We start from the raw sequence: 16,162 nt of genomic DNA on the forward strand, positions 1-16,162 counted from the left end.
ACAAAGGCATGGCAGCTGGGCCCAAGGAGGTAACTGATGCACTGCATTCAGCATTTATCAGACCTGTCATTGTGTACAATGCCACCTTTGGTATGTACCTAACCAAGCACATCCAACAGTTGGAACAATCACAAAGGTTCCTCACTAAAAGAATACAGTGTGTAAGTAATGTGTCCTATGCAGACGGCCTCAAAGCCCCATCCCTGTATTTTGTCTCCTACAGGCTGTTGAGAGGAGACCTATGCCTGGTGTGCAAGGCATTGTCAGACCTACCCTGATGGACTTACTACATATTCACAAAACAAACAGCACCAGGACTACTCATTCTAAATACTTAAACATTGCCTGTGATACAAAGAGGACCTGCTAGAGAATCAGGTATATTTCCCAGAAACTATCTCTTCTCTGGAACAGGCTCCCCATCTGTGTAAAACAGAGATCCTCCATAACCCAATTCAAGTTTAACTTGGACAGTTGGGTGGGGAACAGGAAATTCATCCTTGGTTTGGCACCTAAGTCTCTACCAGGCATAGGCAGCTTCTTGGCAAATGAAACATTTACAGACTCCTGCTTACTCTTATCATTGGTGCCAGGACTTGTCAGAGATTTGGGATGCATGGCTAGGCTCAAAAATGCTCCAGTTAGCCAGTTAGGTGGTTAGCCTAGTACACACCTAAGAACCTATGAATGTATGAACTTCCATGGATAGATAGGTTAGGATTTATATATATTTTTGCATAAAGAAATAGTTGGAGTAAAAATAGGTACTACTGGAGTTAACAAATGAGTAGCTAGTAAAGAGATGAGAAATGCTTTTGGTAGTATAATAAAATGTATATGGAAGAAAAGGCTCAGAAATGATATAAGAGGTTGGAAACCAATAACTATAAAAGGAGACTGCAGATTACAAAATATTTGTAGGAATAAAGCAAAAAAGGTTATAGGAAGTGTTAAAAGAGGGGGCAGATTATGTGAAAGCTAGATAGGTAAACATTATTATGTATATCACTTCTGTTAATGATGATAGCTTAAGTGAAATATTATATTGTCATAAAAAAGGAGAATAAAACGTAGTAATGTGCGAAGCAAAACATTTTGATGACATTTGTCATGTGTCGGCATGGAATATATTCAGAAATGATGGGACAGGAGAGATGATTAGTGTGATTGTCTCAGAGCATGAGAATACACTGATGACGATTATTGTTACTAGATGGACGGGAAGGAGAATAACAGTAAAAATGGAGTGAATCAAGAGCATCCATCGAATGAGGTTATTCTTGTTTTAATGAAAAAAGATGGAGAGAAGATACTTTTGATGATGCAGATGATCTGATAATGGTAGAAAATAATAAAATGTGGATAATGTGCATGAGAGAGGTTAGTAGCAGAGACTTCCATTAAAAAAATGTTACATAAGGTAGGGTTAACATTAAACAATGAAAAACATAATGGCGATGTGGTCATGACTGTCGAGATGTATTGCACATTGGATGAGAGAAATATGTTAGGGATGCATTATGGAAAACAAGATGCAAGTTTAAATCAGTGAAAATGAAATTTACAGGAGATAAGCAAGGTATGAGGATGGTGCAGAGCTTTCCAATTGTTGTATAAGGAAAAGCTGTATCTGATAAATATGTATATATTAAGAGACTGTCTAGAAACATGCCTGTTCTGTAAGTAGAAAGACCCTAATCAGTGTTGAGTCCAGTGGGGCCCAATAAAGACCATGGATTTGCTGAGTATTAGGCTGAGCTTTGAGAGGACCCCAAGTTCTGGAGACAGCTGAGAGTTTACAGTTTCTCCTTGGAATGAGCTTGCAGATTGCAGTCACTGAGGTATGGCTGAATGTGAATGTGCTTAGTCTGTAGGAATGCTGGAACAGGGACTACAAATCTTAAGAAGGCCATAGGAGCAGTAGACAGCCCAAGTAAGGAGATAAGCTGCTGACCTCTTTCTCTGAACCTAAGAAATCTCCTATGCTCCTGCGCTTTTTGTGTATTGACACTTGTAAGTGGGTATCCTTGAGTTCCAAAATTATTACAGGTGTTTAGGGCATGAACAAGGGTTGGTTGTTACAAAGTAAGAATTTTTAACTTCTGGACCTTTAAAAAGAGATTTAGCTTTTCAATATTTCAATCTCTTTCTCCAATATATTTTTTAAGTTAGCTACTTTTCTATACACAACTCTTGGTAGGGCGCCCAATTTAGATCTAAGATCTGTGTCTTCCATAAGGATACACCATTGTTTTAACAGGGTGCCCCTTATGGACTCACCATAGGGTGTACATGTAGTAATTAAGCTGACAGTATATCCATTCTTATCCCTATTGTTATTACTGTGCATTGGCATATTTATGTCAGCACTATTACCCTCTGAGGTGGCAGGGCTTAGCGTATGAGCTAATAAGGCTGGTGGTCCGAGAATGGGTGAGAAGTGCACCTCCCTTCTTTTTATTTGGACCTTTTTTATGAGTCCCTGCAGTAACACTTCTGGATAGCCCCTTCTTTTAAACATTTGCTTTAAATTATTGCATTCCTGCATGAATTCTACCTCCAAGGTGATCATCCATGCTGCCCTAACTAGCTGACCTTTGACTATAGATTTTTTCTGGTATTGTGGATAGCAGCTTGTCTAATGTAAAAATGAGTTTGAGTAGGTTTTCTTTCTATCAATTTTAGATAAGTAGCACCCCCTTAAAATGTCCTTAGTTAATTCCACATTCAAATAAGCAATCTTTAACCTGTTGAAATTGAATGTGAATTCCAGGAAGGATGTGCTGGCACTCATCTCATCCACTATTTCCTTAGCCGTAGTTTCAGCTCCATTTATGATCATAAATATGTCATCCAAAAATCACATATAATACGCAATTTTATATTTGATGTTACTTCTGTTAAACACAAAATGGTGCTCCCAGAAGGCAATAACTAGGTTGGCGAAACTACCACCACATGGAGACCCCATAGCTACTCCCCTTTTCTGTAGATAGTATGTACCATTAAATATAAAAAAAATTCTGCAAAATGATGTATAGTAGTTCTTCAACTAATCTAGTTTCATTTGCAGGGGCACCTCTTTCTACTAACACATCTACCACCCATTCAATTCCAGAATTGTGGGGGATGACTGTGTAAAAACCTTTTACATCCACAGTTAAAAAGTTGAGCTCTTCTCTGAATTCCTGATAATTCATGTCCCTTAAAAAATGACCAGGAGTCTTTACAAATTTGGTGTTGCATTGCTATTTATTTTTCCAAGATACCATCAACCACTTTAGCACAAGCATATGTGGCTGAATTTCTCCCATCAATTATGGGGCATAAAGGAGGGTTAGCAAGATTCTTATGAATCTTTGTAGTGCCAAAGATAACAGGTGTGATAGGCGTTGATGTTGTTAAATACTTAAACATATCCAAGTCTATTTGACCACAAATAAATAAATCATTAATGTCACCTCTTATTTTCCTGTATGCTACATTAAGTTCATTTAAAGACACCATTTCATAACTTTCCTGTTTCAGCATTTCCTCCATTTTACAGTTATAATCATCCTTGGTCATAAATACTAGCCCCCACCCGTGTCTGGCTTCATGACTCTGATGTTGGCAAGCCTCAAATCATTTAGTTCCAGTACATTTTCATTACTCATATTCTTTTGCAATCCTCCATGAGCATAAGAGCCCTTTAATTTATTTCTAAAATCAGTTTCACATATTTTTCGAATAGTGTTAGTGTGGGATGCAAGGGGGGCTTAAAAGTATTAGGAACCCTGGTTTCCTTCACATTATTCATTTCAATAAAAGCTGCAAATTTAACTTACAAATAGAAAGTTTAAAGTCCATCAATAGAGTGCCTATATTAGCTTTCTGCTTTGGTATAATTGTCAATCCTCTTGCTAAAAGTTGAACTAAATTAGGTTCTGTAGTCGCAGTAGTAAAGTTAAATATTAAAGCTGCTTTACTGTGGTTGTGTTCTTCACCAAAAGCAACAGCTGCTGCACTGTGGTTGTTTTCCTCACCAGAAATAACTGTCCCATGCTCATTTTCTTCAAACTGTACTTCCCAGTTTGCTATTATCTCCATTTGTTGTATTTATTTTTTTTTAATTTATTTATTTATTTAATATTTGTTTGCCGGGAAAGTCCAACTGGACACAGGTTCTTTTTCAGCAGAGGCCTGGGGAGAAACATTCCGTGAGTAACAGTAAATTTTCATGCACACATTACAATAATCAATAAGGTATAAAGTAAACAAAATGTAGTATACATAAGAACATTCAAATTTGATACATCTTTACAACAAAACCTGGGCTTTGAACATAGCTAGAGCTATTTGTAGGTATGACTTATGTCAAGATATAAGGTTAAGGCAGGTCGCTAGGAACAAAGGATTAAACACCAGAAAGTTGGATATGTTTTGGATATACTGTGATTTATCAAAGCACTCATGGGTTAGTCCAGGAACATAGCCACGCATTTTTTAGATACGCTTTAAGTGATGGCTTAAAGTTGTTAGGGAGGAAGTTCCATATACGAGATATATAGTTGAATAATAAAGATTCTCCTGCGGTGTTGTTGGCCTTGGAGACAGTGAGTAAGTTCCTGTTGTTAGAACAAAGTGGTCTGCTGGAACTGTAAGGAAGGATGAGATTTTGTAGTGCAGGGGTTCTAGTTGGTTGTGTTACAGTTTTGTGAGTTAGAGAGAGTTGGTTGTAAAGAATAATGTTGGGAAACTCAAGCCAGTCTAGTATCTTTAAAGCTGTACAATGATGTGTTCTATATGGGCAAGCAGATGCAAACATAGCAATTTTATTATAACATGCTTCTAGCTTAGCTAAGTCAGTTTTCCTTAGATTAATTAAAATTGGAGAGGCATATAGTAGAGTGGAGAGCAGATGGGTTTGTGCTAATGTTATTTTGGCCATTGTGGTCAGGAACCTTTTGTGCCTATATAGACTTCTATACTTCTTATGGACTTTTTTTATAGTTAGGGAGACATGCAAGTCAAATTTTAGGGTATTGTCTATTTCCACTCCAAGAAGCTTTGTATGGGTTGTTGAGGAGATCACAGTATTGTCTTTGGCTATTATGTTAAATGTTGAGCATGAGATAGATGTCTTGTTAGGTTGGAAGAGTAATAATTTAGTTTTGTCTGGGTTCAGGATTAGATGGGCATTGGCTAACCATGTTTCAACAGAAGTGACAGATTCCTGTGTTTGAGAATGAAGAGTTGATAGAGAAGTGGCAGCACAGATAAGTGTTGAAACATCTGCATACTGTATTATAGAACCACCTGGATAGCTGTGTGTAGATTATTAGTAAAGAGGGAGAAAAGCAGAGGGCCTAAGACAGATCCTTGGGAGACACCAATGAATAAAGGAAAGCATGGAGATAGGTCACCCTGCCATAGAACAGATTGTTGATGGCTAGATAAATAGTTATGAAACCATGCTGTGGCAGATGGTGAGAAGGATAGTTCAGTTAGTACATCTATTAGTTTGGAATGGGAGACCATATCAAAGGCTTTTGATAGGTCTAGAAAGATGGCAGATACAAAGTTGTTATTCCTGTGATGGTTTACGGTATTAGTGAAGGATAAGAGAGCTGTAGTTGTACTATGTGATGGGCAAAACCCATGCTGAGTGTTTGCGAGAAGATTATTTGTTGGTAAGAATTTCATGACCTGGAGATGAATACACCTTTCAAGTAACTTAGAAAGAGGTGAAAGAATAGCAATTGGCCGATAATTTGTCAGTTCTGTGGAAAGTCCCCCTTTATGAAGTGGGATTACATGGGAAATTTTCCACAGTTGAGGGACCTTGTTTTCAAGAATGGATCTATTTATAAGGATTGATAATGGGAAGGCTATAGATTCAGCTGTAATTTTGAGGTATTCACTGGGTAAGTTATCTATGGCAAGTGTAGTAGGTTTTAGTTTCTGTAGTAGTTTTTTTATAGTTGCTGTAGGAACTGGGGAGAAAGAGAACAAGGCATTGCTAGTTGTAGACTTGGCTGGTTTGGTATCAGGAGTAAGAGTTTGCTGTTTGGAAAGGGCAATTATAGATTCAGTAAAATTTATTTTTTTATTTTATTTTACATTTGTTGACCGGGATGGTCCGATGGGATATATGTCCATTTTCAGTGGAGGCCCGGGGAGAAAAGCTCCAACGGTTGTAACATATGCATTCATCCATCAAAATATACAGATAAAACAAGAGTCATAATAACATTGTACAAATAAAACACACTTTACAGTCGCAGTTAAATTTATACAGTCTAACAAACTTCTAATCTGGCTTTACAAATAAAAAGATATGTGGGTTCCATTTACAAACACAGTATGAGTACACTAGTATGAATAAAGATTTAGTCAGGCTTGGAGCAGGGACATATCCAGTGAGTCTTGCAATACTCCATGAGAGCTTTTTTGAAATGAGATAGGGTGGTATCTAGGTTAATGTTAGCAGGAAGTGAGTTCCAAATTTTGTCAGCAGAGTTGGCAAACCGGGAGTCACCTGCTGAGTTGTTGGATTTGATGGTTTGCACTACCAGTCTATTAGATGAGTGGAGTGCTCTGGAGTTGGAGTGGGGATAGATGATGTTTTTCAGTGTAGGTGTATTTTCTGGTTGGTTGAGTGCTTTGTGAGCCACAATAAGTTGATTATACTGAATCTGCCTGGGTAGCTCTAGCCATCTGAGATACTTCAGATTTTTACAATGATGCGTTCTATAGGGGAGACCAGTGGCAAATCTAGCAATGTTATTATAGCAGCTTGAGAGTTTGTTAAGATCAGTTTTATTTAGGATGGCAAGTAAAGGGGAAGCATAGTAGAGGGTAGAGAGTAAATGGGAGTGGGCAATGGCAGTCCTAGCAGGTGGGGTAAGGAATGGCTTTATCCTATATAGTGAGTCCAGCTTTCTATTAATGGTTTTGATAGTTTTGTTAACATGCACATCAAACTTAAGATTGTTATCTACAATAACTCCAAGGAGTTTTGTATGGGCATCTGGTGAGATTATGGTACCATTATTAAACTTAATGGAGAGAGTTAGTGCCGTGGAACTTTGGGTGGGGTTGGGGGAGAAAAGTAGGAGCTTTGTTTTGTTAGGATTTAGAATCAGACAGCGGGAGGCAAGCCAATTCTCTACTAGGTTAAACGTACTCTGAGTTATTGTTAGCAGCTCTGTTTGTGAGGTGCCAGTGCAGATCAACATTGAGTCATCTGCGTATTGAATACAGTTGGCTTCAGGGATGACAGTGTGGAGGTCATTAATAAAAATGGAAAACAATTAGTGGTCCCAAAATAGACCCCTGGGGGACACCTAGGGTGTTGGGTAGGAGGTTTGAGAGGTTGTTCTGCCATAAGACGGATTGTTGTTTATTGTGCAGGTAGGATTCGAACCATTGGAGAGAGAGTGATTGCCTAGAGACATTGTTGGCAGGGTGTTGATGAGAAGATGGTGGTTAACTATATCAAAAGCCTTGGACAGATCCAAGAAAAGGGCTGAGGATAACTTGTTGTTGTTGTTCTTGTTATAGTTTATTGCATTTGAGAAGGTACTGTGGCAGTACTATGATATGACCTGAAGCCATGCTGAGAGTTAGGCAGAAGGTTGTTTTGGGTTAGAAAGTACCGAAGTTGTTTATGGACACTTTTTTCCATAATTTTTGCCAGAGGTGACAGGATGGCTATGGGTCTGTAATTAGATAATTCAGTAGAGTTACCACCTTTATGGAGGGGTATGACATGAGATATTTTCCAGATAGTGGGGACTGAGGCTTCTTATATGGACTGGTTAATTAAAATGGAAATGGGGTACGCTATGGTATCAGCAGCTTTTTGCAAATATTCAGCGGGGAGAAGGTCAGCAGCTAGCATAGTAGGTTTTCATTTTTTGAGTAGTGATCAAATGAAAGATGTAGAGACTGGTTGGAAGCTAAAGGTGGGCTGTGTACTGGAAGTGTTATCCAGTGGGTTAGAGGAGTTATGGTGTAATTGGCTAGCGAGGGCTTGAATAGTTTCAGTAAAGAAATGATTAAAGGTGTTAGCAATATCCACTGGTAGTTTATCAGTAGAGTCTGAGGGAGGTGGAGTGGTGGGTTGACCTGGGTGCAGTAATTTATTTATCCCTACCCAGATTTTTTGGGGGTTATTTTGGTTTCCTTGTTGGAGATGGAAATAGTTGTTTTTTATCTAATAGAATGGATTGTTTTGTCTCATTTCTTAGTTGTCTAAATTTGGTTTCATTTAGAGAGTCTTTTGTAGCACGCCATGTTGCCCATGCCTTGTTTCTGACTATGATTTTTGATTTGGTTTCTTTAGAGAGCCACGGGGCAGCATTTGTTTTTACCCTAGTAGAACGAGCGGGAGCATGAGAATCGAGGATGGTGAGGAATTTATTGTTAAAGCAGGCGACAGCTTCATCTAGGGGCAAGTGTTGTAGGGCAGACCAGTTGCATATGTTAAGTTCATCCTGGAACTTACTAGGATTGAAGCTTTTACTATTTCTTATTGTTCTATACATGGGCTGATGGGAGTTATTTGATTTTTCCTTGCAGATAAAGGTGAGAAAGTGATCAATGAGGTCATTAGGGATGGCCCCCGATGTATACATTTGGAGGTGGCTATTGATTAGTATCCAATCATGTATACTATCCTTTTGGTTATGTTTCCCTATCCTGGTGGGGGTGGATATGATCTGTGTGAATCCATGCAGGTTTACATGGGGGGTAGGAGATTGAGAGGAACAAGTGTTCCAATCAGTGTTAAGATCTCCAAGTACAATGGCTTCTGGTGGATAGTTATTAGATAACCAGTGGAGGATGTCTGCTAGGGTATTGGTATAATTGCCTGGGGGAATGTACATGCAGACTATATTCATACATTAGTTTTTGTTAATTTGGAATTTGGTAGCAATTATTTCTGCTTTATTGACCTGGGGTGGTTGAATGGGGACTGTGGTAACATTGAGTGTAGATTTGAAGAGTACAGCTATCTCCCCTCCCTTCCTAGTAGAGTGATCAAGTCTAAGTATATTATACCCAGGTGGTAGAATTTCATTATCTGAGATTGATGGTTTCAGCCAGGTTTCAGTTATGCATAGAATATCAGGGGAATGGGCTTGTAGGAGGGCATGTAGATTATGTACTTTGTTATTTATGCTACGTATATTTAGATGGCAGACCAGGATGGAGTTGGGAGACTTATTAATAGATAGTGATTCATCTGGGTTAGTTGCAAATGAAGTTGCCCTATCTAAGGTGGCAGGGCCAGGGTTTGGGTGAATATCTCCATCCATTGCGAGGTTATAGCTTATAGCTTCTATAAGCTTCAGGATTTTGTTTATAAGTTTTTGATAGTGTTTAGATTTTGTGGTGATATATCTCGGTCTAATAGGTTGATAGTGTCTAGTGGTTAAGGAGTTGGTTATAGCAGTAACTAGTGGTTAGCCTGTCATGTTCATTACATCTGGTATGGTTTAGATTTTGGGTGGTGAAATCCTAGGTAAGACTGATTTTCATAAGTGGAGAGGAAATATGGAATTAACAAGAGGGATAGCAGAGAGAATAGTGACATTGCTTTGGATGGTAACATAGTTGGAGGCTAGATTAGTGTTATTGGTTTAGGACCCTAAGGATCTTGTGGTAGGATATTAACTACTAGGGGGGCTGGAATAGTGTAAGCAATACAGTACTGATTGGTTCAGATAGGAGAAAAATGGAGGGGTGAATGTGGGATGGGTTAAGCTGAGTAGAAGTAAAAATGGTAGCTATGCTATCGGAATTGTTGTGGATGTTTGACGTTGGTGTAGTAGATTTTCCTGGGTGAAGGAGTGAGTTTATAGCTGGCCAGAATTTTTGAGGGTTTTTTTGATATGTGTTTTGAATGTTATGATAGAAATTTATTTTATCCTGTTTTATCTGTTTTTTTGCCTTATTTCTAAGTTCTTAATACTGTTGTTTAGAAACTACTTTGTTAGTCTTACGCCATAGTTCCCAGACTTTATCTCTAGTTTTCAGAAGGGCCCTGGTGTCTCTGCTTAGCCAGGGGGTATAGTTTGATTTTACTCTGATGGTTCTAACAGGAGCATATTCTTATATCTAAGAAAGATTTATTAAAGTGGTTCACTGCATCATCTAGGTCAAGGTATTTGAGTGGAGTCCAATTGCACCTTTGTAGGTCAGCTAAGAAGTTAACAAGATTAAAGTTCTGTTTTTTCTGAGTTGTTTAAACATAGTAGGTTTTGGTGGGAATATGTGTTGTCATATAAGAAATGTGGGTAGGTGGTCGCTCAGACCATCAGGAAGGCAACCTGATTGAAATGAGTGAGGGGAGTTATTTAATAATATCCAATCCAAGGTGGATTGTTTTTCACTAGCTTTATCTATTCGCGTAGGTTCTTGAATCATTTGTGTAAAACCATGCAAATTTATGTGATGAATGGGGTGATCTGTATCACATGCAAACCACTCTAAATTAAAATCATGCAGTATGAATGTTTCTTGTAGCTGTTGTTTTTCCGCAATTTCGCCTTCCTTGTGGTGCCTCCTCGTTGCATTTGACCATTGCTGTATATAGGAACACAAACATTTTGTTCCCCTGAAACTCCATTGATGTTTGTCCCTTACAAATGCTCACTTCTTAGCTGGCTTGTCCCTTCCTGTTCCTCTAGTTCAATGACATCACCAGTGACATCACTAATGGGTGGATCCATCTCAGCCTCTTCATGCATATTAATATTAATAAAACACTGTGATTGGTTTACAGGGGCTTTGCTACTCTTGATGGGCAGTCTTGAGTGTGGGAAAGCCAGCACATTAGTGTAGTCATCAAGGTCTCTCTGTAGTTTCTTGATTTTTGTAGCTCTATATTTTAAAATCAAGGCATCAATGGACTCAAAAGTTCTATTATATTCACTTTTGTATCTTTCAAAGTCAGTGTTGGTTTTAATGCTATGCTCCAGCATTAACAGTTCATTAAACAGCTCAGCGTTTTCTTTTTTATAATTAGATGCCATCATTTTCATTAAGCTAAGCCCCTGTTGGTTAAAAAATGAAACCAATTCTAAGTGAAATTGGGAGTTTGGTATAACCCCCATTGGATCGGGACAATACCTTAACCCTTTTGGTACCTGTTCACGTTTCAGACATTCTTCTAGGTATACTATTTCCAAATGAGTCTTTCTATATTTAAGCAAACTTGTATCAAACTGCTTCAATACAGTCCTGATATCAGTGCCACTGACCAGTTGTTCCACTGTAGCATTAGGATTATCCTGTTGTAGCCCAAGGGAAAAATCTTGCTCCAACCATTCCCTTAGTGCTGGAATTCCAATAAGCCTCCGTGGCAGTTCACCTCCATGCAGGTTTTAACTTAGTCTTTCATTTGGCTGTTGGTCATGGGTAGCTCTATAGGGTAATTCAATGGTGGATGTTTTCCCCATGTGCAAAATAGGGAGTTCAGTAACAGAGGATGAACCCACATTAGATAAACTCACATTGGATATTGTTTGCACATACCTTCTTCCATTAGTCTCATTAGCCAACACACTACCATTCAAGTCATCCACCTTCTGTGATAACGTATGTACAATCCTTGTAAGGATTCTTATAGATGTAGCAACATTGTTCTCATTTTGTGATTGTGAGAACAAATTAGAGGTATTAAGTTCACCTGCATTAGTCATGCCCTAACAAATGAACTGACCAGTGAAAAAACAACAAATAAAGCATTAATAAAATAAGGAACACAGGGCCACAGCTCCAAGCATAAATTGTACAACAGGAACCCAGGAATAGTTAAATGTGAAGCATGTGCCTATTGTAGGTACACAGATAAAGGCAGGGACTATACAATTGCTAATAGGCATTTTTCACTGACTGCTAGATATGACTATAACTCTAAAAGTGTGGTATGTTTGGCAAAATGTCAACTCTGTCCAGTGTTTTATATCAGCAAAACCGATCATAGGTTCAAAGAAAGGTTCTATGAACACATTTATAGTATAAATAGAAACAGAGAAAATAATGTTTTGGCCAACCACATTAGGGACAACCCTGGACAGCACTTTAAATTTCAGGTGATTGACCAGGTGAGGGAGAGCCCTAGAGATGGGCACACATCCCTTTTACTCGAAAGACAAAGAGCTATGGTGGCAACTTACTTTAAATGTGCATAGTTATCCAGGCCTTAATGACCAGTGTTATGTGTTTACTCAAGCTTCAAAATTTATTACGCTGAATGAATTTATGAAATTCAGTATATAATGTTCTTATAAGACAATATTTTATGTACTTATAGGTTTGTATGGATGCACCTTTTTGATTGTTTTTGTCTATTAATAATGCTCTACTTTGTGCTTTAAAAATTATTTTAAAGTATATGTAAATATCCTTATAAATATGTATATGCTTTTTATAACCAGTTTTAAACTTGTGATGCAATGCATTTTATTGGTCATGTGATTTCATGGTTATATAAGGAGGGGTTTGAATTTGTCTGAAGAAGTTCATTTGATTTGAGTGAACGAAAGCTCACACATTAAAGTTTTGGTTTGTCTTTGGAGCTGTGAACCTGTGTTCCTTATCTTATTAGTGCTTTATTTGTTGTTTTTTCACTGACTACTTTTTGTGCTGTATGAGCTAACTTCTAAAGTCGAACTTAAAATTTTTCATCTTTGCTCTGCAAGATAATCTCATTTTCTTTCAAACATCTCCCTGATACCCTACCATGCAGATGTGACAATTAATGTTCTTGAAAGTTAAGGTGGCTGATTGCTACATTTTTCATAAAACTTATTTATCATTTGGAAAGGTATCAGAACAGCCCACTACTGGATTTTTGTATCATGTCTTTTTGAAACTGGTAGTAATGAGGTAAGCTCCAAAGATGCAGCCAAATAAAAGTGTCTTTAAAATCTTCTTCTGGCTTTTTCCTGGTTAGCGGTTGCCACAGGAGATCACCTGTCCGCTCATGATTATCAGTGGAGTTTTACAGTGTCGAGTTGCCAGCCCGGCGCCCAACCTTCCACAGAAGGCACACTCATGCACACACTCACACCTAGGGCCAATTTAGAGTGTCCTATCCACCTACTGCATGTCTTTGGGATGTGGGAGAAAACCAGAGCACCCGGAGGAAACCCACACGACCACAGGGAGAACATGCAGACTCTGCACAGAAGGCACCCCAGCTGAGAATCGAACCGGAGAACCTCTTGCTGTGAGGCAGCAACGCTAACCGCTGCACCACCATGGCTGCCCTATCTTTAAAATCTTCAAATAATGGAAATACAATAATGTGCTTGGGTTTGTCACAGCTCAAAAGATGCAGATAACTATTTTTTACCCCTGATACTTCAAGGTTAGTCTAATGTAATGCCCCCCCCACACACACATGTTGTTGAAGGTTTCCCTAAAAGAGACATCATCTGGTAATGAGGTTGATAAAAATAATCTCTTCATCACCTGAAATGCATTCTATGGGGAGGATATCTAACATCTATACACTACATTCCCCTCATCTTTGGAAGAAGAATCTAATTCTCTTGAGGTGAAAAATATCAAAATTTTCTTCCTTTGTGTCTAAAGAAGGGGGAGTGGAGGTTTGCAGTGAACTATGACATATTGCAGGGAGCTCTTCCACCAGTTTCTCAGAATTATGCAAGGCAAAGCCTTGCTGCATAGGAGCAAAACAGCCATCACAGTAACCACGGCTTGCAAGACTTGAGAAACAGTGTACATGTTGCTCATATAGCTGAGTTTTCAGGAAAGAAGAGCACTGACTTAGCCATATAAGCAGTTTTATAAGATCAGAGAATTAAATAGTCACACTTTTAAATTAGGAAATGATAGAAAAATAAAAAAAAAAAAAACTTAGAAAAAGCATCACCAAGGACTATTTGAAAATTCTACCAAAAAGTTGGGCAAAATATAACTATTTTTTTCTTGCAGAAAATAAAGGCTTCTTCAGAATACAAAAAGTACTTCATTTTCTGGATGAAAGCACTAAATAAAATTACATTTTGGCTTACTTGTAGATAATATGAGGATCCCTTGGTGGCGTTTTTTTAAGTTACTGGATTTTTATAACTTTAACCAAGACCTGCTATCCCCTCCCACATGTTATGAACTATCAGGTCAGGAGTGTTATATCGTTTTTACTTGTTACATGAGTGCCAGGATCAGTTGCATCACAGAATGCAGCCTTGCCTTCATGCATTGAACCTGAGTCATGGAAAGAGGCCTACAATGACATGCTAGAAGCTGCTGGCAAATTTTCCATTGGTGAGATTGGATGGAGCAGGTAGGTAAAACAGAGCAAAATATCAGGCAAACAATCCACCTCACTAGATTTAGCATCCACTGGCTAATCATAGCAAACTGCTCTTCATTTTCATGAGGTCCTAACAGTCTTAAAATATTGTGTATGTTTATGTTTCTTTTAATGTTTTTTTTTCTTGAAAGGCAAAGCCTCTCTCATTCCAGCAGATAGCTGTTACATTGTTAAAGCTTTTGTGAGATCCTCTAGTTACTTCTGCACCAACCAAGCACATAAGGAAGCCTTGCTATGACTGTGAGATTTCATAATTAAACCCACAGAAATCTGGCAGTCTTCCTCAAGGTAGGATATTCTTGAGTGAAACAGCTATTTATAATGTAAATTTTATTAGGGATCTGGTACCCAAAATCACACATGCATGTCAGGCCTCCACGAGGCATGCTCTGTGAACCAGAATTTTTTTTCCTTCTAAATTATTCACTAGCAAACACAAGGGTATAAAAAAATGATCAATAAAAAATATGTTCTGTAGCAAATAAAACAGGAAAAAAGGGCAGTCACTGAAAAACACTTCTCTACCAGGGTATTGTCCTTCAAAGATCCCATTTTGTACAGGAAAGAGCTCTGGGGCTAAAAACTGGACTGCTTAGCTACAAACATTCATACCAAAACTCAGCATACCTCTGCATCAAAAAGAACTGAAGGTGAAACCAGAGCAAGGGTTGCCAACTCTCTGGTATTTTTCTGGACTCTTCGAAAATCAGAATGTTAATCTATTATTCCAGAAAACACTGTACAAACTTTGGTATTTTGCTAAAAATGCAACCTCATACTAATTCTTTTGATGAAAAGCATAAAGAACATGATACAATAAAGTCTGAGACTGCATAAAAAGGGAAAAAAGAGACAGAAGATTATGTTTCACTTCCTACTGACATACTTATTAATTTTGAAAATGTGCAGGGAAGTAAGTGGATCGGAAGAGGAAAAGGGTGGAAACAGATAACATTTTTAGCAGGTACAAGGGGTGTGGTTTCAATCCAGTTTTCACTATGGCGAAAATGCACTCACATACTTTTATTTGTGCTGGTGTATTCCTGACTGATATACAGAAAAGTGAAAGAACCCAGGGTATTAACTGAAAAACAGAATGTAAACTCTCCCTGGAATTTTGGTCAACACCCACTTTCCCATAAAAGAGGTACATGTTGGTGAGGAAGTGTATACCAACTGCTGTCACATATTCATTGACATTTGAAGCACTGTGTGATTAAAATACTTTGGGAGGATGAAACCTATATATAAATGAGATGGCTTCTCTGCATTATCATCTAGTCTAATTTAGCCTCCATAATAAACAATTACCTGTCTTTTAGAATCTCACTATCTCATGCTTTTGACAGTATAATAATTCACGGTTGTCTGAATAAATACACAACCTCTACGCATCTTACTTGGACAGAATGTATACATTAATATCATATGTAAGCTTATAATAACTTTCTAGCAAAGACTCTTCTTGCTTGTAAATGTTTCTTTTTTCTGATTGGACTGCCTCTATGACCAGCGGAAGAAGTATGAGGCTTCAAACCAACAGAGTGAAGCACTGGAACAAGTGTCACAGCCGAGCCCCACTGCCTTCCCCTCCAAAGTAAGTCATTTACGGAAGATACTAATGTGCCTTTTTTTAAATGTTCTTTGATCATTGTTTTTTCTTTCCAATAGCTTTTGTCTGTGTAATAAATGAAACACAAACACTTGCAACCTAATAAGTACATCAAAAAATAAAATTCCATTCTGTAAGATCAAAATTATATAGTGAAATGCAAGAAACCTAATACTCATCTGTCAGCTCTGACTGCTGACTATTACAAACCT

The 16,162-nt window shown here is 38.1% G+C and overlaps 1 protein-coding gene across 4 annotated transcripts in view; it reads left to right on the forward strand.

Annotated features, from left to right (window-relative positions):
- The window catches only part of IL7 (interleukin 7), a 1,281,407-nt gene that overhangs the window by 1,170,666 nt on the left and 94,579 nt on the right, over nt 1-16,162 (forward strand). For all 4 annotated transcript variants that reach the window (XM_044065798.1, XM_044065800.1, XM_044065799.1 and 1 more), the window contains one exon: nt 15,852-15,935. In XM_044065798.1, coding sequence (XP_043921733.1) covers nt 15,852-15,935 — 84 coding nt within the window. The remainder of the gene's footprint in view (nt 1-15,851; nt 15,936-16,162) is intronic.

This window comes from Protopterus annectens, chromosome 3.part0 (assembly GCF_019279795.1).
Source record: "Protopterus annectens isolate FY-2018-M chromosome 3.part0, PAN1.0, whole genome shotgun sequence".
Taxonomy (NCBI): Eukaryota; Metazoa; Chordata; order Ceratodontiformes; family Protopteridae; genus Protopterus; species Protopterus annectens.